Genomic DNA, 23,920 nt, shown 5'->3' with positions numbered 1-23,920 from the left:
GAAATATAGTTGAATAGCAGCATTGGGTAAATGTACACAGTTACGTTCCACCTCTGAGTAACCAATCTCGCTGTCGCATCTCTCAAGAGCCCTTTGTGTCTCCCAGCCAGCCTCTGGAAACAAACAATTAGCCTGATTTAGGGTCAGGCGAGTACAGAGGAGCATAGTGGTCTGAACTGTGGCATCATTCCTTCTCCTAAACTCCATCCAGCAGTCTGAGTCACAGCTAGCCCTTTGCGAGCCTGCCTCCAGCCCACACAGAGCCCGGCCCTCAAGTCACCTGCACTAATCCTCAGGATAAATAAACCATGTGCAGAGCAGTGCAGCCAACCCGCGCTATTTTCAGCCCTGCATTTTTTTTTTTCTTCCTCCTTCTTCCCCGGTCCGAAATGTCTTCATAAAAAGCGTTTCCCCCTCTCAGGCCCAGGCAAATAGAGCGTGCATGAGCAGTATTACTGATCTGTCTAGAAACCAGCTGGAGTCATGGAGATGCTGTGTGACTGTTCGCCCTTTAACAACACAGGATGAGATATCTCGGGGGTTTAAGATGAACAGATTTGTTTGGGGTTATTAGAGAGGGAGTTACAGTTAAAGCATTGAATAGGCTATTAGTGTTCTAAAACAACTGGTGCTGTTTTGAAGTTCAGTGATTGCAGATGATCCCTCTCCCAGTGAAAGCTGATTTTTGCTTTTCATGACAAAACTGCACCTCTCCTGTATTCTTCCATCCTTCCTTCTCCTTTTACCTGCACATGATGCACTAATCTTCCCCCTACTAGTCCTTAAGAATCATCAGTTTCTCTGGTCTTAAAGGTGCTAAATGCGGGATTGGGAGCATTTCTACTGCCTCTGTACGCTTGTTGACATGGCGACAGATGAGCCGGTGGCTCGCAACTCTACAGTTAGTTGAGCTAGGCAGTAGGGCACGCTCACATGCAGGAACATGAACTAAGAGCACACACGGCCAGCCAGGCGATGTCAAAAAAACAGACAGAAGCTCGGATTACAACACGCACAGAGGGAGAGCAACTTCATTCTCTGCTCAGGTAGACATTACTCCTCTATATCTTTACATAGCAAATAGTTGTTTGATGCTTCATTAATGCTCTGGTTATCATATAGAGAACCTTTAAAGGAACAGTGTGTAGGATTTGGCGACATCTAGTGGTGTGGTTTCAGATTGCAACCAACTGAGTACCCTTCGGCCCACTCCTCCCTTTCCAAGACTGTGGTAATGTGAGCTGCCGAGTGCAAAACCGGGATAACGCCGTTGGCCTCGCTCACAGGCCATCCTAACCATAATAAAACTACTTTAGGGGCAACAGAAGTCAGACAGCAGCTGGCGGTACCACGGTTTAGCACTCTGCGACTCACCTTACCGCAGTTTCACAAGTATGTCGGAGAACTACAGGGCAGTCAGGTTTGGTTTGTCCGTTCTGGGCTACTATAGAAACATGGCGGTGAAACATGGCGGACTCTGTGAATAGGAACCGCTTCCTATGTAGATATGAAGAGCTCATTCTAAACCAATGAAAACAGCGATTCTTAGTTCCAGGTGATTATACACTAATGAAAACATAGTTATGAATATTATATTCTATTTCTGCTATTAGATCCATGAAATGTTACGCAATTTTCCTTTAAGAGCTGATTAAGAGACAGAAATGGAGAAAAGGGGAGAATTTTAAATTAAAAAATGAAATTAAAAACTTTTCAAATTAAATTTGTACATTTAAAAACAAAGTGAAACTGAGTAAAAACAATTAGAAAAGTCAAAATATTGCTGTTTTTACGCTTGGCTGAGGTGGAAAAGCTGGTGTGTCAATTAAAAAAAGTGATTTGGTGCCATTGAAACAGGCTTAGCTAATAACATTCCTCAAATTAAGGTTTGACTGGTGCTTTTTTAAGAACATCATCTTGTTATGCACTCTTCTTCTGTAATTGTTTAATGGCACCCAACTGGAGAAGTAGCGCCACCAGCTGTTCATCTCAATACGTCTAATATTTTGCATAACAGTAGTGGATGGAAACACACATTAAGTCACATTTTCTGGAAATTTGTTTCAAATTTGAGCTACATTTGGATGGAAAAGACTACAAAGGTCTTCTCCAAGTTTGGGGTTTCACATAATATCTTGTAATTTAACAAGGCTTTAAGTTGTATGCATGATGGGTTTAATCTGCGGGGATGTAAGGGAGGTGGATCTTTATTAAAATCCCTGTTTTAAAATATGTTTGATAAAGTTGCACTTGAGCTCTCCTGCTGCGTTTGGCAGTCTCGCTGCTGACAGTTGGCTTTCGTGTACAGGATTACTCTCCATTATGAGGCCTGAGTATTCACCTGCTGATCGGGATAATGTGGTTACTCTGCCCCTCAATCAGTCTTTGGAGGTGGTCAGCACTAAATAGCCCTCGTTCAGCACGGTGCGGCGGATATTAATTTAATCCTAAGTGTGCTCATTTGTTTATCACAGTGGGAATACATTTACGTTTAAGTGATTTTCTGTGTACTTAATATCTCCACCTAACCTCTCTTCATCAAGATTTCTTTTTGTCTTGTTTTTTTGTTTTTGAAAAGTCAAGGTTCCTAAGTCGGGGAGTGATGGGAGCAAAGAGAACAAAGGAAAGGGCATACGAGTGAGGGAGGGAAAGAGAGAGAGAGAGAGAGAGAGAGAGACAGGAGAGAGCATGACATGAAAACATAATGAGGATTGTCATGCCCATAGGGGCTGATGTGAGGGATGTACTGCGCAGGGGTTGAGACGAAGGAGGAATGCAGAAAATTGCTTAAGAAGGAGGGAGAGAGGGGGGGGAAATGAAGATAAACACTGCGACCGAGAGGTGACATAACTTTGCTGGCTCAGCACAGGAGAATGCGACAGGTTCAGCAGCCAAGATGTGGAGCGCAGCTGTGCTGACCCGCACGCCGCTGGGCAGTGTGGGTGGTGGCTGTGCTTCACATCTGTCGCTTCAGGCCACAAAACCCGGAGGAAATGCAAGCCTAAGTATATTCTTGCCAGGGGAAAGAAGAGCTGCCCCCACCCCCCACCCCGCCGGTTCTTTTCCAGCTCCCAACACGGCCGGAGTTGTCAGAGCAATCTGAGCTCATCATCACCCTCTGGGTTGCTTTTAGAGAGGTCAGGTTGGGGCTAAAGACCATCGCTACATGAACTTTACAGTGGTCTAACCGGAAACCAGACATGAAAGCAAACTGGATGTGTTTGCAACTGCAATCCTGCACTCCAATGACAACATCACAGTGCAGAAAGGAAACCGTATTTGGGATTTCAAGGGAGCACAGTGGCGGTGTTTTATGTTTTATTCCATCGCTAGAGGGTTAGGGTATATTTTACATTACTGCTGACCATTTTTCCAAAGCATACCATACATTTTAGATTTCCCACCTTTCAGACAGCCATTGGACTCAGTTCATGGTAACATAGTTTGAAAATATTGAAACTTCAGAAAAGTAATCCAAATGTTTTGTCAACATTACGTATTTATCTGCACCCGATTTGACTGTTATCAGGCCATTAAATAGGCATTATCAGATATCGTGATAGATGGGTCATTAGGGGCCTACCACGCCTATAACATCGTAAAAGTGAAAGTGAAATTTAAAAGCAACACATTCTAACATGTTGTGAAACTGAATGAAAGGTCAACTTTTGAACACAAACAAAAAGGCTTCTTTAGGTTAGGCAACAAAACTACAACTTCATTTCTTTAGGTTTAGGCAAAAAAAACAGTTAAGTTTAGGGAAAAACACTGTGGTTTCACATGGGATGCAAACTCCGGCGTCCTGGGTGAAAGCTTTGTGTTTCGTATCCCACTCCCATCCATCGCCCCCGACACCTGATGGAGTTTCAGGGTGTCTATACTACAGCACCTGACTTCGGCCTCTGCTCCTGTCATAATTACTACGGTCGCTAGAGATTGCTGTCGTGTTCTTTTATACCTTCTTTTGGTGATCTACCATGTGAATAGAAGATAAAACCTACTAATGGGTGTAGTAGGCCCCAACTGACCCACATCTATGGGGCTTATAGCGACTGATAACGCCTATTTAATAGCCTGACAACAGTCTAATCGGCTGTTATTTATTGTCAAAGTTATCTCTGCTGCATTATGTAACTGTGAGCAGTGACTGTTTTAAAACTGCAATGCTTTGGGAAATGGTCGATCGTAATGTAATGCAGATTTTTTTTAGTGAACGGGTTCAAACATGGAAGAGTGGTCCTGTTACATCAGCATTTCTTAAACAGAATCCTTTATACATTTACAGCTGCACAGCTTGCCAACGATAAAGGTGATACAATATGCAGTAATTCTCATACCACCGAGCTGTCTTGTCTCTTCTCTGAGGCACAGCATGTCTCACATTTTGTCTACAAAATCTACAAATGCGTGTTGCCTTCTTGAGACATGACAGCAGCGATCAGAGTACAGTTATTATAACACAACTGTCACGGTAGCAGTGTGCTGGGAGCTCACAGACACACATCTATTCCCAGGGTAGAGCTGTCAAAGCCCGAGTTTGACAAACGAAAGAGGGCCAAGCATCAGACCAAGAGAAGCGCTCGTCACGAGTGGGACTCACGCTCTGTTCTACTTTACTGGAGTTCACTGGTGAGTGGGTTTTTATAAGCGCAGTTTGCCGTCTACTTCAGAAATGCCTCCGAGTCCAATTAGCGCCGATGATTCTCTGCAACTGTTGAGGAGCAGAAGGGGAGCGCTGGGTGCATTCGATAACTCCGTAATAACTGCCGGAGTCAATTCTCCGTTTCTCAAAGTGTTTCAATGAGTGAAGGAACAATAACTTTTCACATGAGCCTGATTGGTTTTCCTTTTTACAGTCTTATAGAACTGAATTCAATTATCCAAGGAATATCATGGAAAAACACAGCATCAACAATGAGAGAAAAACAAATCACCTTCCTACACCGTGTCCTCGTTATAAGCGCTTCTGTTACATCATGTAAACAAACCACGGAGGCTACCTATCAGCTGTGCGCTCGAGATCAGACTGGAGACCTAACCACTTATTATCCTACGTTTGTTCTTTTTAAATAGAAAACATATATATTTAATATTGTAATATTTACTGGAAATGACTTACAATATAGCCAGCAATAGGAAACTTTCAGTCGATCTCCTGCCAATCTCCCTCCAGCCTGCTGCCACTTTATTTAGCTTTTTGTAGTGACATGAGGAGGTATCGTATGGATAACTCCTCATTTCAGCTTCACCAATAAGCCGTTCCTCGTCCATTGATGCGATTTCAAGGTGAGTGACCGGAATAAATAGAAACAGCTGGGCGTCTGACAAAAGTTCAGCTCAAAACATCCTGCCACTCCGTGGTGCTGATCACAGGCTGGTTTGCAGTATGGGAGTTGCATGTTGAGCCTCTCCATGGTGGCATAGCAATTGTCTGCTTTCCAATTGTCTGGAGTGGTGTGTACGTGTGTGTGCACGCGCCTGTCCCCAAGTCACCTGAGATGGTGGTTTAAACATTTTGGTAGGAAGAATAAGAATTCTTTTGAAGGAATTAAACTGAAGTTTAAAATCTCAGAAGAATCCAGTCAAGTGAATCCTGTTTTTAACTGGGAACAGTGTGTTACAATTATGGGGATCAATAGGCAGAAATGGACTGTTATTATACCAATATAATAATATAATATCATCATCGGCCGTCATGTTTCTAGTTCAGAAAGGACACACCACTGTGTTAACTTTTCGTGCTTGGGCCGGAGTCGATAACGTTTTTCGCTCAGAAGATAACCCCTGTCATTCCACTCAGCCGTCAGGAAACAAGAAATGGGAAACCTGTCGGTCTTGAGAAGCTGCAGCATTTATTTCTGCACACACCGCTTCTTCCACGGTACATTCACTTGATATTCTCAGAGCTAAGCTAACTCTGTTTTCTGCTCCACTACCTCACTTTTCCCTCACACACATTCGCCACAACTCTCTCTCTCTTGCTTCACCACTCACTTCCCACGTACACATAGAGAGGGCCATTTGCGTTTTCACATGGGCCACCGTAGTTATCCTACACGCTTGGCACGCGGTAGAGGTTTAAATTGGTTGTTCAAACAAATATTCAAATTCCCTTTTTGGTGCCACTCTTCATAAAACTCCTATATTAAAACACAGGAAATATTAGTGGTGAAGATGCAGAAAAATGAACAGGTACATTTGTAATTCTGTGACAGGAGATTCAAACGTATTGTCAACTTTCTCTACATCTCTACGTGCCATCAAAAGACTACCCTCTAGGCATCTTGCGATCACTCTATTGTTTTCCACATAATATGGTGTGACTTTTAAAGATGTGATCCCGTCAATTCAGTTGAGTGCTGAATCTGTATTCTTATCACATACAGCCTGAAATAGTTTCTTATCAGCCTCTCTTTTTCTTCTTTTGATCTTTTCACAAGGAACAGTCAGCTGGGATATACCTCTTTCCTTATTCATCATGCACTTTGCAATGAAACAATGAAAAGATTAACAATGCAATGCATCAAAGACGGTCTTCAAAGGAAGAGCGTTTTCCAGTTTTCTGGAGCTGTTCGGTGATGTAGATAACAAAGGGGAGTTGAGAGGAGAGAAATAAAGGCCTTAAACCTCTCCAGGGGGAACACCTTTCTGCTGCCACTATGTTCTGGCCAGATGCAATTTCCTGAACGCTGCGCCGCTCTTCAAAGAGAAGAGAAATTGCTCCATCACAGATGAGAGCTGAGAGGAGGAGGAGGACGTGGGGGACAGTTTAAGAACCTGTCCTGGACTTGTGAGCTACATAAATTAACGACCACATAAATTATCCATCCCCCTCAAAGTAGACAAAAACACGGAAAGGTCAAGAAGATGCTTGAGTGGGTGTTAGGACTGCACACACACATACACTAAAAACAACTATTTACATGCTTAACATGTGTGCATTTCATATTCCACTGCTGAAATGAATTATTGAAGCAGCATTAACCAAAGGTTTGGGAGCATGTGCTCAGAACCAGAAGGCTGTCAGGGAAAAGTCATGATGTAATGTTTGGGTTAAAGAGAAGAGCCCTCGGCTCAGCCAACAACTACTGCATCATTTAAGCGCCACAGAGCCACGATCGTCACCTCTCAGAGCAAGAGACTGTTCTGTTTGGAGGATTTAATATTTTTCTCTTCTTATTCCGAGGACAACACACTCATGGCAGGCCTTGTTATGTTTCTAGTGGGTGGGTTGAAAGGTGGTCTTGGCTCACGTAATCTTAATAGATCTTTTCACAGCAGACATTTTGACTTGTTGTAGTAGGAACAACTTATAAACGATGGCTCCGTTCCCAGACAGTAAGCAGGCATGCACAGTACCAGGACCTTGAAAGTGAAGCAGCTAAGTAGAGCTCAGTTCAGCCATAATTCATCTTATCATTTACACCTGCTGCTTTTCCTTCTGTGTCATGTCAAAATGTCTGCTGTGAAAAAACTACATTACTAGATTTCAGCAGTGGTGTGATGTAACAAATAGGGCTGTCAAAGTTAACATGTTAATTCATGTAAATTCGTTTTAACGCCACTAATTTCTTTAACGTATTAACGCAATCGATCTTTCGGAGCTTGTAGCGGGCTCAGTTAAAGTCAAAGGGAAGATGCTGGTATCATATGAAACTAGAAAAACTAAGGAATCCATTGGAATCCACACTAAATTTTGGCTAGGAAAAACTGTCGTGGTCATTTTCAAAGGGGTCTCTTGACCTCTGACCTCATGATATGTGAATGAAAATGGGTTCTATGGGTACCCACGAGTCTCCCTTTACAGACATGCCCACTTTATGATAATCACATTTAGTTTGGAGCAAGTCATAGTCAAGTCAGCACACTGACACACTGACAGCTGTTGTTGGGCTTGAGTTTGCCATGTTATGATTTGAGCATATTTTAATGCTAAATGCAGTACCTATGAGGGTTTCTGGACAATATTTGTCATTGTTTTGTGTTGTTAATTGATTTCTAATAATAAATTAACTATTTTAATCGATTGACAGCCCTAATAACGAAGTAATAATACTTTGTTATTATATCTGTACTTGTGTACCATAAATACTGTACTTTTACTCAAATGTGGCTTTCAGGTACTTCATCCACCACTGGATTTTAGTGTGCTCAAAAGGTACCAAAAACACATTTAAACTTCTCCATATAGATGGACAGCTGCTCTAACTGAACTACAGGTTGTAATGTATGTATTTATAAAGTTCCTAATGTCACAAGTAATAACAAATTAATCAGAATTTATCTCAAGTTTAGACTTACCCAAAGTCACAGAGTGGATCAGCAGCAGTTCCACACAATTACGTAGTTTATTGCTATGACATATCTGCTATAAAAACTTTGCTAAGAAATAATAAGCGCTTCCTAAATACTATACACAGATCTGACTACCAATTCCGACACCATTGCTCTCTTTAACGCGGTGTTGATATACAGTATGTGCAATGCTACTTCCAGAGGGGAAATTAACATGTTACAGCAGTACAAGAAACTGTCACGAGGGTGAGGAGAGGAAGGCACGCAGACAATCAAGGCAGATAAGGACAGCTGAATGATTTAATGGCAAAAGTGTCGGTACAGAGGCTTACTGGTGAGGGTAGCAAGTCCAAACACAAGTGGCTGAGAATCCACTGGCAAACCAGAATGAGGCAGGGAAAAGGTGCACATAAGCAGGCACAGATTCCAGTTTACAGGTTAACAGCTTAACAGGTAGAGGGATGGAGAGAAACGGGAGAAAAGCTGTTGTGTAGCAGGTTAACCGGGGCTTTCATACTGAAACTTGACGCACATAAGATAAGTGAATATTCACAGTCAGTGTGGTAAATCGCTAAATGATGTTGTGACAGTTACTTCTGATGGATAAATTAGCTTAGCTATAGCTTGAGTTGGAGGTTGCTGCAGTACAGCAACATCGGACTGTCGTCTCCAACTAAATCTCAGCCTCAAGATCAAATAGTTGGCTGTTAACAGGTTGATTATTTACAGACAACACTTACAGCCTTACAATACCAGAGGCCTGTACTACGAAGTGATTTCAACATACCCAGGGTATCTTCTCATTATCTGGCTTAACTAAACCTAACAAACGTGATCCTGCTAACAGTCCAACGACGGTGGTTATCAACTCAGTAAGTCAACCCAGGGTTTCCCAATCTGGCTATGAGCGCGTTCATTTGATAGGGGCGGTGTTTGCAGCATATGGCCAATCACAAATATGGACAAATCTACTGTATGCAGAGTGGCAGATTTTACAAACAAAGAGCAAAGTAGAATATTAGACAAATACAAAGAAGTTAAACACATAATCCAGACTAAAATGAACACAGTTGGAGCTGCCAAATGCAGGAAGGACAGCTGGCAAAAGAAAAAATTGCCGATGTGTGAATGCGTAAATTAACAGACTTATCCGATCACCGAGCTCTGATTGTAGGTGGTGCTTTTATACGAGTTGATCTCTTATCTCGAACATAACCTGCTCCAGAGCAGGTTAGGTGTTCAGCATAAGTTAAAATGGTGATCTGCCGGTAAGAAGTGAACCACCGTCGTAGGACTGAAAACCAAGGGTTAACCCTGAAGTTACCTCGCTAACCCCAAATCCTGCTTCGTAGTACAGACCTCTGGTGATTCAATCAAATATGTAGTGTTATAGATATCCAGATAAGCAATATCCTGCCACTGTGTTGAACTATGGGGAAGACTGAAGGGGGTTGACAGCGATCAACCATAATTCCATAAAAAATCAGAAATACGTCCATAAAAACCACTGAGAACAAGTGATAACTGTCACAGTCTTTCAATAAGCTGTAAATGAGCTGACAACGGTGCTGTCAGTTACCCGTGAGCGGAGCTCCACTGCTAAAAGCTACTGATTCTTTCAGTAACAACAATGATTCAGTCACTTCACTTTGAAGATTTGCTCGTACCATATCCGTACATGTACTGAACACCTCAACTCTGCAGGGCTTATTGAGGTAGAATTGTGACTCACTGAGAGTCATACGGAAATTGGAATCATCATCACATAAGTTTGCACGAGGCTGTAAGTGTACCTATATATAAGTGTAAAAAGTTAGACCCCCAGCACTATAGGAGGTGTATTTCTATGCCTTCAATCAAATAATTAAGAAATTAAAGTTTATTTCTATAGCAATTTTTCTTCAAAATAAAACACAAAAGCAAAAGACATTGAATCAGAGCGTCTTTGTAGCTGAGTGGTTACGGCGCATGCCACATTACTGCAGCGACCCGGGTTTGATTCCAACCTTGGGACCTTTGTTGCATGTCATACCCCTCATTATAGTCTCTGTCTCTACAATGTCAAATAAAGACAAAAATGCCCCAAAAACAATCTTAAAAAAAGACAATCAACTGCGGGTGTAAAGATAGAGTGTACTGATTGTATATTACAGATACAATATGAGTGTGAATAAACAAAATAAAATAAGTAGATAAAAAACTAAGGTAACACTTAATTTTACAGTTCCGCAAATTTCATGGTAATTAGATGATAATTAGCAAGTAACCTATTTGAAATTTCTTTGGAATTACTGCCAAATTACCTCAATATATTTACCTCAAAACTGATCAAAAATTACTTTATTATAAACATTATTTAATAATTATATTCCGCTATTTCCCAATAGCTGGTTATTTATTTAATACATTTCCAGGAAAAGAATACAAAGTTAATTGAGATGTTTTATTTCCATGTCTGCTGATAAATAGATGATAATAAGCAAATAACTTCTTGAAAATTTCTTTAAAAACTCCCTGAATCATGACATCAGCTACCATGTTACATTTTATGTAGACAATAAGTCATAAAATGGTGAGATTTGTTCCTGATCAGAAGTGTCTTCTATTAGTTTCGGTTTTCCACCTCCGATGAAGAGCAGCGCACAGACGCTTCTAAAGCCTAAGGGCCCTATTTTAACCATTATATGCTATTTTAGCATATAATTATTAAATTATGTTTATAATAAAGTAATTTTCGATACATTTTGAGGTAAATATTTGGGTTAATTTGGCAGTAATTCCAAAGAAATTTCAAATAGGTTACTTGCTAATTATCACCTGATTACCATGAAATTTGCCGACCTGTAAAATGAAGTGTTACCAAAACTACAAAACAAAAGCAGTAAACCAATAAGTCTTGAGTTGCATTTTAAAAAGGTATTTGCAGTGTTCAGTTCAGGAGCCACAATCTCGAAGCCATTGTTTCCTTTATTGTACATGTAGGCAGGTTTCTGACCATGCAGAGCTCTAAAAAAAGACCACAAGAGTCCCGAATTGAATTCTAAATTTATAGAGGAGCCGCTGCAAAGAAATCAAAACACAGAGTCAGAGTCGCTGCTACCAGAGACATCTAATAATTGAGTTGATCCAGACTAATATCACTACTTCAAACTGCATACAGAGACATAAAAAAAGCCTTCCAGTAGTTTTGCTTTCACTGGGTTAGTGAGAAAAATAGTAAAATTGCCCCTGAGCAGAAATATCACTTCAAAGCTACTTCAGTGCAGCTGCTACAGCAAGTGGCCGCGTGTAGAGCTCCTCTTTGGTGTCATTGTGTATGAATGTGTGTATTAATGTTCCCCACCACCAAAAATAAATCTCTTAAGCCAGCCTGCTCTGAGCCAGCTCAGCTGCTTAAATCAAGGTAAGAACCATTTGATGCTTTAATATATATATATAAATATATATAGGAGGATCTACAACCACTGAAGATAAACAGGAATCTTCTTGGGCAAAGATAAACTGCCATTAAACTTAATCCAATCTATTCAGTGAGGCTGCTGTGTGGAAAGATCAATGTTCAGCTGCAACTTAAACACCACGTCTGATGCCAGTGACCGTTGGCAACAGTGTCTGGGTGTGCCAGCAGCAACAGCCGGCTTTTATGGCATGGAGACATTACAGACACTACTTTTTGCTGCAGGGAAGACTTACATGTCAGTCAGTATCAGTCAGTATCAGTCAGTATCAGTCAATATCAGCCACTCAAGCATATGTAATGTCAGGCTCACGATACGATATTATCACGATGCTTAATTCACGATACAATCTTATTGCGATTTTAAACATTTTGAGATATACTGAGTATTGCGATACGGTATATTGCAATATATTACCTTTTTTCAACTGCAAATTATCCAGTTTGTCAACATCTGATTTATCTGATAAGATACAATTTTCACTCTGTTTATCTCAGAGTTTTCATTCACATATCTTAAGGTCAGAGGTCAGGGAACCCCTGTGAAAATGGCCATGGCAGTTTTTCCTCTCCAAAATATAACTTTGGAGTGTTATTTAGCGTTCTTCCCAACAAGCTAACATGACATGGTTATTAATCAATTCCTTAGGTTTACTAGTTTCATATCTTACCAGTGTCTTTACTCTAACTTTAAGACTGAACCCGCTACAACCTCTGAAAGACAGAATAGCGACCGGATTGGTAAGAGGTTAATAGTTTGAATAATGAAAGATTGATACATGACGTCCATGTATCGATACAATATTGCCACGCAAAATATCGCGCTACTATGCTGTATCGATTTTTCCCCCACAGCTTATTAAACACATTTCTTTGACCAGCTCCACTGCATTATTCCACATCTTTTCTCCACGAGGGTTTAATTTCAAAGGAAATTGCTTTACAATGCCAGCCCCACCCTTGTTTTGCAAGTAGAAAATGATAATAAAAAAGATGAAAAGGTAGATGTAACAATTTACTCGGAGCTGTGGGAATTCAATTAAATAAATAAAAAGCTTAAAAGAATGTTTGATCACAAATTTGAATAAGGACTTGTCGGCACAGATGAAAAACATATTTCATACACAGACTGATAAACACACCCCGACGTTCAGAATCAATCATAGAAGTGCATTTCTGATTTTGTATTATAAATGGTCTGGGAATAAAAGACATACTCGTTCACACAACAACATGTGCGGTGACATATTTACACCAGAGACGGTTTTGATTGAAACCAGCAGCATCCACAGACAAAAACACAGCAGGTATCCCCAGGTTATCAAACTAACCTAGAAAAATGTCTTTTGCTTCAGTTCGCTCAGCGGTTTGCTCTCTCTTTGCTGTGTTCATCATTCTTTAACTCACTATAAATAGATAATCCTATGATTTATACAGTGTGTGTTGTCTGCACTCTACTATTCAAACACAGAATAAAATGCACAGTATGTATTAAAAATGACCTTAATTATAAAGGAGAAGGCTGGTGTGATATTCTATATTTTTCTTATTTAAAAAAATAATCTGTGAAAAGACCAAAACTAACAATGTGTCAACAATGTGTTAATCCGCTTCACAGTACATCCCCACTTATCTGTCTGTCTGTGGCACTAAATCCCAAACTCATTTGTTCCAACCGAAGACGTAAATCTTTAAAAACAGGTCAGAATTTTTTTTTTTTTTTTAGAAAAGGGCACTGTAAATTTGAGCAAACGTTACTCAAACAGGATTAAACGGTGCTTTTGTTGCGGACTATTTTCAGCGCCGGATTTGGTGCATGCATGTATATGGGATAAACTCAAAATAAACGACAGTGCCCACACGTTCATTGTGGTTCATTGATGTGAGAAATCCGCATAATATCCTTGGTGTTTGTTTTGACTTGAGTGCTTATTTGGTCAAAATTGTAATTACATAATAATAATTGCTTCATCTTTCAAAGTGGAATACAAACATAACAGCAGGGCGCATCCTCCCAAATGTTGAATGTTGTAAAGGGACGGACCTCTTGAATCGCTAAGGGGTGAAATTAGTAATACAGTATCAACATTTTCCTCAGAGATATAAAATTACGAAGAAAAACAATATATATATAAAATTGCAATATATTAACTTCCATGGCCTCCACCATTTCTTTCTTTTTTTTTCTTTTAGATTATATTTTTTGGCTTTTTTGCCTCCACTAGATAGGACAGATTTATAGAGAGGAAAGGAGGAGAGAGAGGGGACGACATGCAGCAAAGGGCTTTGGGTTGGATTCGAACCCGGGCCGCTGAAGTAAGGTGAACTTGGATCTTTCAGAAACTTTCCACCTACGAGGTTATGAATACTACAAGAGGGGGGCTTTCATGGACCCGTCTCGTGAACAGGGTAAACACGACCCCATTTAAAGGCACCATATTTCCTGTTGTAGTGTATTTGAATGACATCAGCTGACAGGAAGTAAACATGGACCCAAGTTGTTGCCTAGCAATGCAATTCTGTTGAAACGGTCTTTATTTGTGTGGAGTGCTGCGCTAAACTACCTACCCCTCGGTTTGTTACCTGGGCTTGTAGAAAAAGAGGGAAAAGAAATGTATTGTATCAGCATTTGTAACCTTTACAGGGCTATGATGTGCTCCTCCACATCCTAGCAACGACAGCTCTCAAATATCAGTCAACTGTTGCTATAGAAATGCCACCCAGAGGCCAGAAGCTTGGACGCTGTTTCCACAAATATGTCCAAAAAAGAGGATTTATCCTTTTTTGGATAATGGAAAAAAATGTGCACAATGGCTGCAGTGTCATTGTAGTTTATATTTCCTTTCACAAAAAGTTTGAAGAATTCAAATGTTTCAAAAGACGAACAAGCTCTATCAGGCTTTGGCTACACACACAATACTTGTTAGCAGGATGAATTGTCATTGTTGGTTTTGGTCTTTAATGGGATTTTTTTGACAATCACCAGACTTATCCTCTGATCACGATTGGATCAAATGTTCTCGGGAGACAACTCACCACTTTGAAGTCCTCCGCTCTGCACTCGGTGCCGTGAAAGTGGCAGGCGAGCAGCATTTCGTTGATGTCGTGGCCTGTGCGGTCGTAGAATTCCAGCATGTTGAAGGGTCGTGGCTTGAAATTATGAAAATCGGCTTTGACCTTGAGGCTCTCCAGGACGCTCTCCTCCACAAGATGTATGTCCCTGATCTCATACCTGGCCGAACAGACAGAGAGAAAGAGAGGTCAAAGAAGTATTCAATACATTTCTAGTGCAAATTTTATGCCTCGTAGGTTGGTATGGATGGATGAATTTCCTTGAGCAGGCCGTCTTCACAGTGAATAATCACTGCCTGATGATAAAGTAGACTTCACATAAAGTGAATTTCAGCCTTGAAACATTTTTTTGCACACTTCAGGAAGGTTTATGAGTCTTTATCTGAACTCTTGCTCCTCTCAACCAAAGCTAAAACTAATACAGTCCAGAATGAATCACAAAAGACAGGAAACCGACTGTAAAAATATATAGATGGTTTTCTGTGACATTTTCTGGCTTTGAACTGATGGCACAACCAGAGTGTAACGCTTTATTGTACAGTACATAATAAAGTTCAGACAAGAACTGTACGGGCCCATAAAGACAGTCGTCCATTCACTGTCGATGTAGCAGCTGCAGGCTACACTTCAACTCTCACTTAACTGGATTCAGACTTGGAGAAAAATGTGTTTGTGTTTATGTTGATTGGATTATTTTGGCCATGAGAACATTTAGTTAAACTTTCATATGAAATCTGAAACATAAAAGCAAGTCTGACTAAAATATTAAAAGGTAGGGCAAGAAGAAAGGGAGTCTTTTTTGGGGGAATCATGTTACTTTTGACTCTGACTGAATTCAATCATTACAAGTATCTCTGCTCACCATTTCTGTCACTTCTTTCAATACAAGAAAGATATATTTCCATAAATGAAGCCATGCTTTACTTTGATCAAAATCCGACATAAAAGAGTAAACAATAACATGTAGCATTAGACGTTTTTCATGCTGTTTGTTTTAGCGTGGGTCCAAGTATGGCAATGAAGGTCTACTACTTTGGTCCAGACACAAATATCTCATCAACAACATAACGGATTGACATGAAATTTGGTAAAGACATTTATGGTCCCCAGACAATGAATCCTAGTGAATTTGGTGATCTTCTGGCTTTTCCTCTATTGACACCAGCAGGTCAAAGTTTTCACTTATCCTGACAAATATCTCAACCTCTACATGATGGATTACCACAAAATTTATGACATAGACATTTATGTTTCCCAGATGATGTTTTCTAATTACTTTCATGATTCTTTGAATTTTACATCTAGCGCCACCATTGTTGGATCGTTTGTCTTGAATTTTGGTACAGACATTTGTGTCCCCCTCAGGATGAATTATAATCACTTTGCTTATCCCCAATTTAATAATCAGGTCATAATTTCTTTGTCCAATACTTTGATTCATGACCAAATACCTGCTAAACTAATAACATTCCCATCAGCCTCAGCTGTACTTTGTATTTAAACCTGCGATAACTGATATTTTATAGGCCACTTGGGAGCAGCGGAAACAAGCTGTGAACACAACATTGATATATTACTTACAGAACGACATTATCATTCATATGGAGTCATGTTTCTGGCCGCTTGGCAAATGTAAGCCCAATATTCACTCTCTTTTTAGCTCTGTTTTTGGTCTCCACCAACTCCTGAGGGAAATGTATGGATCTTCAGCTGCTAAATGCTCCACTATGTTCACCAGCTAGTTGCTAACTGTGTCTGTGTGCCGTTTTAGAGCTTTTTTGCTGAAAACGATGCTATGAGAGTAGAGAGAGTTAACCAAAACAGAAAAGTTGTGGGCCGTACAGCTAAAGAATGAGTTGAAACTCACTATAAAGCTCCATAAAACCGATGTCATAACTCTTTGTAGGTTTATCACTACGAGTGACGCCTTTCACATTATCACATTATTTTAAAGTTGTCATCTGATACATATTTATAATAAAAAATATAAAATAAAACCGCTTTAAGCTTTGGCACATGTTAGCACAGCTAGCATGGCTGTAGACTGTTACTCATGTTTGTGTGTCAGAGATTCTTTACAAGCAACTGTAAGGTTTGTTTTTTATATTTGTTATCCATATTTAAAATACATGTATATATACGATATCATAATATTGAGACGTTAAGGTTGTATTTACAGTAACAGTGATACTATGTTCTTAATTATTAGATTGTTTAACGAAATGAACAATGAATGTTTTCCTCATGTTTCATCATATATTTATCTCTAATGATAAGTTCTCAACATAGACTGTATATCAGAAGTGGATATAGTCACCGTCACCCATTGATTTGTTCCCCATTGGCTCCACTTCTCAGACCCGATGGTAGCCCACTGGTTCTCAATGTTTTTCTTGCATGGTAACAGCTGAGCCCCAAATATCACCACATTATTGATAGCTTGGTTTTCAGTTACACTGTGATATTTGATTTTGTCTGTATCATCAGCCATAGTCTTTTTTTCTCTCTCACTACATTAAGAATAAAAGGCCTGCGAGTAGCTGAGTGGGGAGCCAGACAACCCACATCACACCCCGCATTATCGGTGGCACTGGGAAATTTCCTTTCATTTAATGGAGCTCACAGAAATCTGACCAAGCTGCCTCGTATCAAAAGAGAGCAGAATAGCTGTAAATGCACCCAGCCTCTACCCTCGCTGTGATCTCCCACTGCGCTATTATTAAAAATGTCACCATTTTAATGGACTCACCAAAGAGCAGATTGCGTTGAGTTCTTTTTTTTAGCCTCAAATGAAATTTTCTCATCTGAATGTACCCACTCTTGTATGAATATGGCCTTCTACTGATCATTTTTGTGACATACTATTACTGCACCCCATGTGTGTTTATGTATAATGTGAATAAGAATGAGATACATTCTTATTTAAACAAGAGCTGGTAATGTATTATGTATAATTACACCGCCACTATTAAATTTCTTATAAAACTTGGAAGTAGGTGCAGCAATCCTTTTGTTTTTAATTTTCATGAGGGCAAAGGGACATTTATCGTCTAAGTGAAATCTTCCAAGTATCAAATCAATAGCCTCATTCAGGTTTGGAAATTAGTTCATGGATTATTTTTGTTACATTAAGATTAAGCTAAGCCTCATTATGGAAGAGGCGGGGAGTGTTTTTGTTTGATTGAAAGAGAACTTAATTGAGGAGAGGCACTCTCTCCCCACTGTTTGTGTAGTGGACGAACCTGCCAAGAAGGCACTTATGAGATAGAATCCCTTAAGAATGAGCCGACGGGATCGGCGAAGGCTGACACTTCGGGATGTGTGCAGCTTAAATATCATGCCACAAGACATTTCCCAGACCAGTGACTCCAAACATGGGAAGTGGGCGGAGAACAGTCTTAAATGGATTTCATGCCACAGGCACTTTCATTTCTGGCCGGCGGTATAACAGCTAAGTGTGCCGTTGCATCACCTCTATGCCTTGCCAAGGGAGGCAGGATAATGAGCACTAAACCTACTTCAGAGCGTAAGAGTTGAGATGAGTACATGGAGAAGGAAACTCAGCCCCATTTATGCTTTGGTCTCCAACTTTGAAAAGGGATCCTTGTGAACCGCTGCCTGGAAATGTGAGATTAGAAAATGTATTCATTATTAAAAAAAAATCCAGATGGCAAGTGTTGATCATCAGTCACACCAGCGTCGCTGAAAAAAATTGCTAATTTTAGTGTTCAGTCTGGGATCTTCATTAAAGATTTAGGATAGAAGTTTTTTGGATACCCTCATAAAAGCAAAGTCACCAGAGGCCTACAGCGCTGCGTGCTGCGAGCCCTGTCCTTGATCTCTTTAACTGACAGCCTGTCAGAGGTTCAAATCATCTGAGCCTTTACTCTTCTTTTTTAAGTTCTTGATCACTCAGATGACAGATACTGGTCACAAAATGTGGCAAATGACACCATCTTACTGATTTGTCTCTTTATCACTGCCTCTGTTGACCTGAAGACTATTAAAACACCACAGGGAGAGCAACATTATCAAACATATTTCAAAGCCACTCTCTCTGTGAGATATTTCTCCTCTGCTCATTTGACAGCCATGTGCATGATCTTAAATCAACTCAAACTATCCAGAGTAGTACAATCTTTGGATTTAATGTGCAGGAGTTGTGTTTTCTGCAGCTCCACTGCACTTACAGAAACATGAACTGACAAAGATACCCTGAGCATCTGCCATTTCACGTGTAACCAAAGTAAGCAGACTCCCTGCATCTTTTCCTCCTGTGCATACACAGTGCATGCGGTTGCCAGCTCCCGCATCCAGAGTCCTCAGCTGCACCGACAAAGCGGCTGCCGTTCTCTGATTATAATGCCTCAGTTAATTCAAGCCTGACAAGCCTGCTCTCCAAGCACTGAAAGACTCAACAAGGTAGAAACTATTAGAGCTTGCTGCATGAGTGAGACACAATTGCCAGTGGATGAAGTATTCAGATCATTTACTAAAATAAAGTAAAAGTACAAATACAATACTGTCAAAATACTCCATTACAAGTACCTTTCCTTATTAGCCAAATTTATTTAAATTATCAAAATGCAGAAAGCTGGCCCCTGTGAGTGTTAGAGTATTATATTACTGATGCAGTAAGCAGCATTTCACGGTTGTAGCTTGTTGATGTGGAGCCAATTTTTTTACATTTTAGATTATTGGGCTCAATGTGTAACAGTATTTTACAAGAGCATTCCAAGATCTGTCTAAATCTTAACCTGCAAAGTATCTAGTAACTATAGCTGTCAAATAAATCTGATAGTGGAGTAAAAAGTACAATATTTCCCTCTGATCTGTAGTGGAGTGGAAGTATAAAGTGGTACAAAATGGAAATACTCAAGCACAGGTACCTGTTTGTACAGTGCTTGAGTAAATGTATTTAGTTACATTACACCACTGACATTTGCAATATGAAACTTTTTATTATACTGTATATAGCCTATATATTGTATATTTACGAGAGGGTAGAGGTTTTCTATGAGGAAATTATTTGAACTTAAAGGGTAACTTTGTTATTTTTCAACCCTATTTTCCCATATTTTTGTGTCTAACTGACTAATAGGGACAACAATTTCTAAGACTGGTATTGAGGGAGAGCGCTGTAGACGGCAGCTGCTCAGGGGCTACAATATGGTGCTATTGGGGCAAGTTGGCACTGTCATTTACATCCTAAAAGTGCTTGTTTTTGTCATGACAGGCTCTGGTTGTTATTATAAGTGTCTGGAGTGCCGGCCAGACAGAGTTTGTTGTGTTGGAGTACAGAAAGCGTAGTCATGGCTGAATATTTAGATGATTTCAACAATGTGGATGAGGTCTTTGAAATTGATGGCCACACGTATTTATTTGAGTCAGAGTATACGGATATTCAGATTTCACAACGAGACTCCTCCTTGAGCGGGACTTGGACATAATAACAAACAGACCAGATCAAGCGAAAGGTAAGAAAATCAATTTATTTCTCTGTAGGGTCCTTTCCATAATAATAACAATCAGAGCGTGTCAGTGGTAGAAAATGAAGGTGCCAGGTTGCCCCATATGATTACATTGCAGCTTGTTTAGCGGCTGGCATGCTGCAGCGTTTTCTCTCAATTCTGGACCAATTTCAAAAAGGGTTGCCCCATTAGTCACTTAGACACAAAAACATAGCAAAATAGGGTCCAGGTTGAAAAATACCAAAGGCATCCTTAAAGTACAGAAGTATTTGAGTACTTTGGACCACGGATAAAGCGAAAGGTAAAGAAAACCATTTTATTTCTCTGTAGGGTCCTTTTCCATAATGTTGTCATACACTTATAATAACAATCTGAGCCTGTCAGTGGCAAAATCAAGCACTTTTAGTGGACGTAACGTTACACTGACGTTGCTCATTTGCTCTCGCAGCTTGTTTCGCGGCTGCCGGTTACAGCGTTATCCCTCAATACTGGACAAATTAAAAAAAATGCTGTCCCCATTAGTCACTTAAGACACAAAAACATTGGAAAATCCAGTTTGAAAAATACCGAAGTTACCCTTTAAGGGAATGAAAATACAGATAATAAAGAATAAGCAGTAGAATGCAGTAGAAAACAGCTTTAAACAGGAATTATGAGCTAAATTTTGCACTTTTTTAAAAACCTGTTTCAAATAGCCTATAGTGGTTACCTCTGGTTGAGCAGGGCCAGCAGCTCTCCAGCGTGGTACAGGTCGTTGCGCGTCACGCGGCTGAAGCGGAACGCGTTCAGGTTGCAGAACGTGACCGCGGGAAACGTCATGATCGGGGTCGTGACCTCATCCAGTTTGGTGACGTGCGGGTACTCCAGGTAGAAGTGGATCCGGTCCACGCACACGAACAGCAGGATAGTCAGAGAGCCCAAGAAAAACACCACCCACAGACAGCGTTTGATGCAGAAGCGCTCGTATGTGAAAATGTGAGAGATCCCGTGCAGAGTCGAGGTGTGCGCAAAAACTTCTATGGGCGGAGGTTGACTGGAGTCCATCTCTTCGGTTTCTACTTTGAGATCCATCGTCGCTGTGTGCAACAAGCTCGATTGCAAGAGTCAGAAAAACAGCTTCAAAAACACTCAAACTGAGTTGATATTCATTCACCTGTAGCATCCACTGGCATTATCCATCTGAACAGGTGTGCAGAGATAAACCTCTCTGGGACTTGGTCTGGTCGCCATCCCTCCTCATGCAGACAGATGGAGGAACATTTTGAGCATCCTCTTAAAAAAAGAAGTCAGACGAGCAGCAATTTACGAGCACAAGTGATGCATTTCACAAAAGCACTCATGCAAAAGCAGTGTGATTGATTGAAAAGCATGCATAACCAAGATGGTCCATCACCACCGCACAATACTGTGATGTTGTGCAGGTTTCTCACTGGGTTGCAGTACAGCAGAGAGAGAGAGAGAGAGAGAGAGAGAGAGAGAAGGGATTGACAAAGTGTTTCATCAGCCTGTGAATCCGCTGCTCGAGTCCAGTGAAGCACGGATCATTCTTGCACGCCAACAAGAGGAAACCGAGGAGACCCAGAGGAGGAGAAGAGGAAAAATCCCTTTTGACACTTTCTAGCTCATTTATTAAGAGTTCCTCTGTGGCTGCGCTTTTACGCACGTCCGTTTAAATCCGCAGATTTCCAGGTCAAGTCATGGAGATCCTTCTCTTACTCAGGAATCAGATAAACGTGTTTGGGAAGTCAGATGGTTTGTTATTCTGGTCTGGTTGGTGGTGAGTCGTGAGCTTTTTCCCTTTCGCTCGTGTTTGTGTGTCTGCCTGGCAGCAGCAGCAGCAGTGGACGGCAGAGGAGAGGAAGAGGAGAGAGAGAGAGAAGAGAAGAGGAGGGTGGACTGACGCGCTGCTCTTCACCTCCTGAGTTACTGTAGTTTCACATCTTAACCGCAGCCAGAGTCAAAACAGAGAGAGAGAGAGAGAGAGAGAGAAAGAGAGAGAGGGACACCCAGAGGAAGAAAATTGTGCAATAGGTACATACAAAAAAAATACAACAACAATGTAGTATTGTGATTCCATAAAGTTATTGGTCTCATGAGCGCTGGATTAAAAGAAAGAAAGGTCAAAATCAAAGCAACAGAGGCAGATATATCCTGACTATATTAGATAAGCTACAAAAACAATTGTTTTACTACATTTCCCATAATGCAATGTGATAAGGTCTTTCAACCAGTGGGCAACCTCTGGGTCTGAAAAGTGAAGCCAATGAGGAAGTGCCTTAAGCTTGCATTCTTTCTAATAGCCAGCAGGGGGCGACTCCTCTGGTTGCAAAAAGAAGTCTGATTGTATAGAAGTCTATGAGAAAACGAGCCTACTTCTCACTTTGATTTATTACCTCAATAAACATTGTAAACCAGAGTTTATGGTCTCAATCGCTAGTTTCAAGTCTTCTTCAATACAACATGATGTTCATTTAGTAAATTATGGTCCCATTTAGAGTCAAATAGACCATAAAGCAGGGTATGGTTTAGGGTGTGGCTACCTTGTGATTGGCAGGTCGCTACCACGGTGTTGTCTGGTCTGGGTGTTGTTAGTGTTTTCTTCTTACAACATTAACCCTTTCACAGTGTGTTTTCAGTTCATGAAAGTTAATTGTAACATTTTGGTCACTTAAAAATGTCTTGCGTCATGCCTCTGTTCCATAGTGTCTATAACTCAATACAGTCTCTCATACAGCATATCTTACATCTGTCTTTCTGGGTAAAAATAATAATAATGGTGGAGTGTCCCTTTAACCAAAAACAGACTGAGTGACCAATACCTGGCCTCTGAGACTGGTGGACCCAGACAGATCTGGCAACTCAGAGTAAACAGACTGTGTCAACATAATGCCAACAATAAGAGATGGGGACAGAGCAACACTCCCTGCAGCCTGTAAAGATAATAAAACTCAAATACCAAGAATACAAAAGACCAAAACATAATTCAGTATTTACTTTGGGGGGAAAATATATTTCTATTGGCGCATGTCACAGCCAACATGAAAAACAACACACAAAACTGTACTGAGCTCCCTCAAAGCCTGCCTCCTCGATTTGATTTATATTTTATCTGTTTTCTTCTATGGGCATCATTACCATTGCATTATTAAACTATGTCCCATCTTGTAATATATATTATGATTGCCACTGATAACTATTTTCATTATCGGTTAATCTGATTATATTCTCGATTCATCAAGTAATTGTTTGGTCTATAGAACGTCTAAATAAAATCTATAATATGTGATCCATGAAATGTCTATAAAGTTAAAACAGTGAGAGCCCAAGTTAACATATTTAAATAGCTTGTTTTTGTGTGACCAACAGTCCGACAGTTTTTTGGTTTTGCTAAAACAATTACAATTTATTCATTGATTTTTTTTCTTTCCTTATAGTGTACCATGTAGAATAGTAATGTTGTACAGTATAGTGTAGTGCTATATGTTTTTTTTTGTCATCACCTGTCTTTTTTGCTTGTTTCATTTATTTATTTACAAGTTTATTTGACAGGGACCACGTAAAATAAACATAAACTTCAATACTTGAAATCTGATGCATTATACAGAGATATAGCTAAAAGCTCATT

At 40.2% G+C, this 23,920-nt stretch overlaps 1 protein-coding gene across 1 annotated transcript in view; it reads right to left on the bottom strand.

Moving 5' to 3' along the window:
* The window catches only part of LOC119489187 (acid-sensing ion channel 1-like), a 63,493-nt gene that overhangs the window by 37,320 nt on the left and 2,253 nt on the right, over positions 1-23,920 (bottom strand). Inside the window, exons 3-4 of the mRNA XM_037771352.1 lie at positions 21,005-22,235; positions 14,789-14,984 (exon numbers count right to left, since the gene is read on the bottom strand). Of these exons, the coding sequence (XP_037627280.1) occupies positions 14,789-14,984; positions 21,005-21,366 (558 nt within the window). The 5' untranslated portion in view covers positions 21,367-22,235. The remainder of the gene's footprint in view (positions 1-14,788; positions 14,985-21,004; positions 22,236-23,920) is intronic.

This window comes from Sebastes umbrosus, chromosome 6 (assembly GCF_015220745.1).
Source record: "Sebastes umbrosus isolate fSebUmb1 chromosome 6, fSebUmb1.pri, whole genome shotgun sequence".
Taxonomy (NCBI): Eukaryota; Metazoa; Chordata; class Actinopteri; order Perciformes; family Sebastidae; genus Sebastes; species Sebastes umbrosus.
This window is presented reverse-complemented; position numbering and strand designations above follow the sequence as displayed.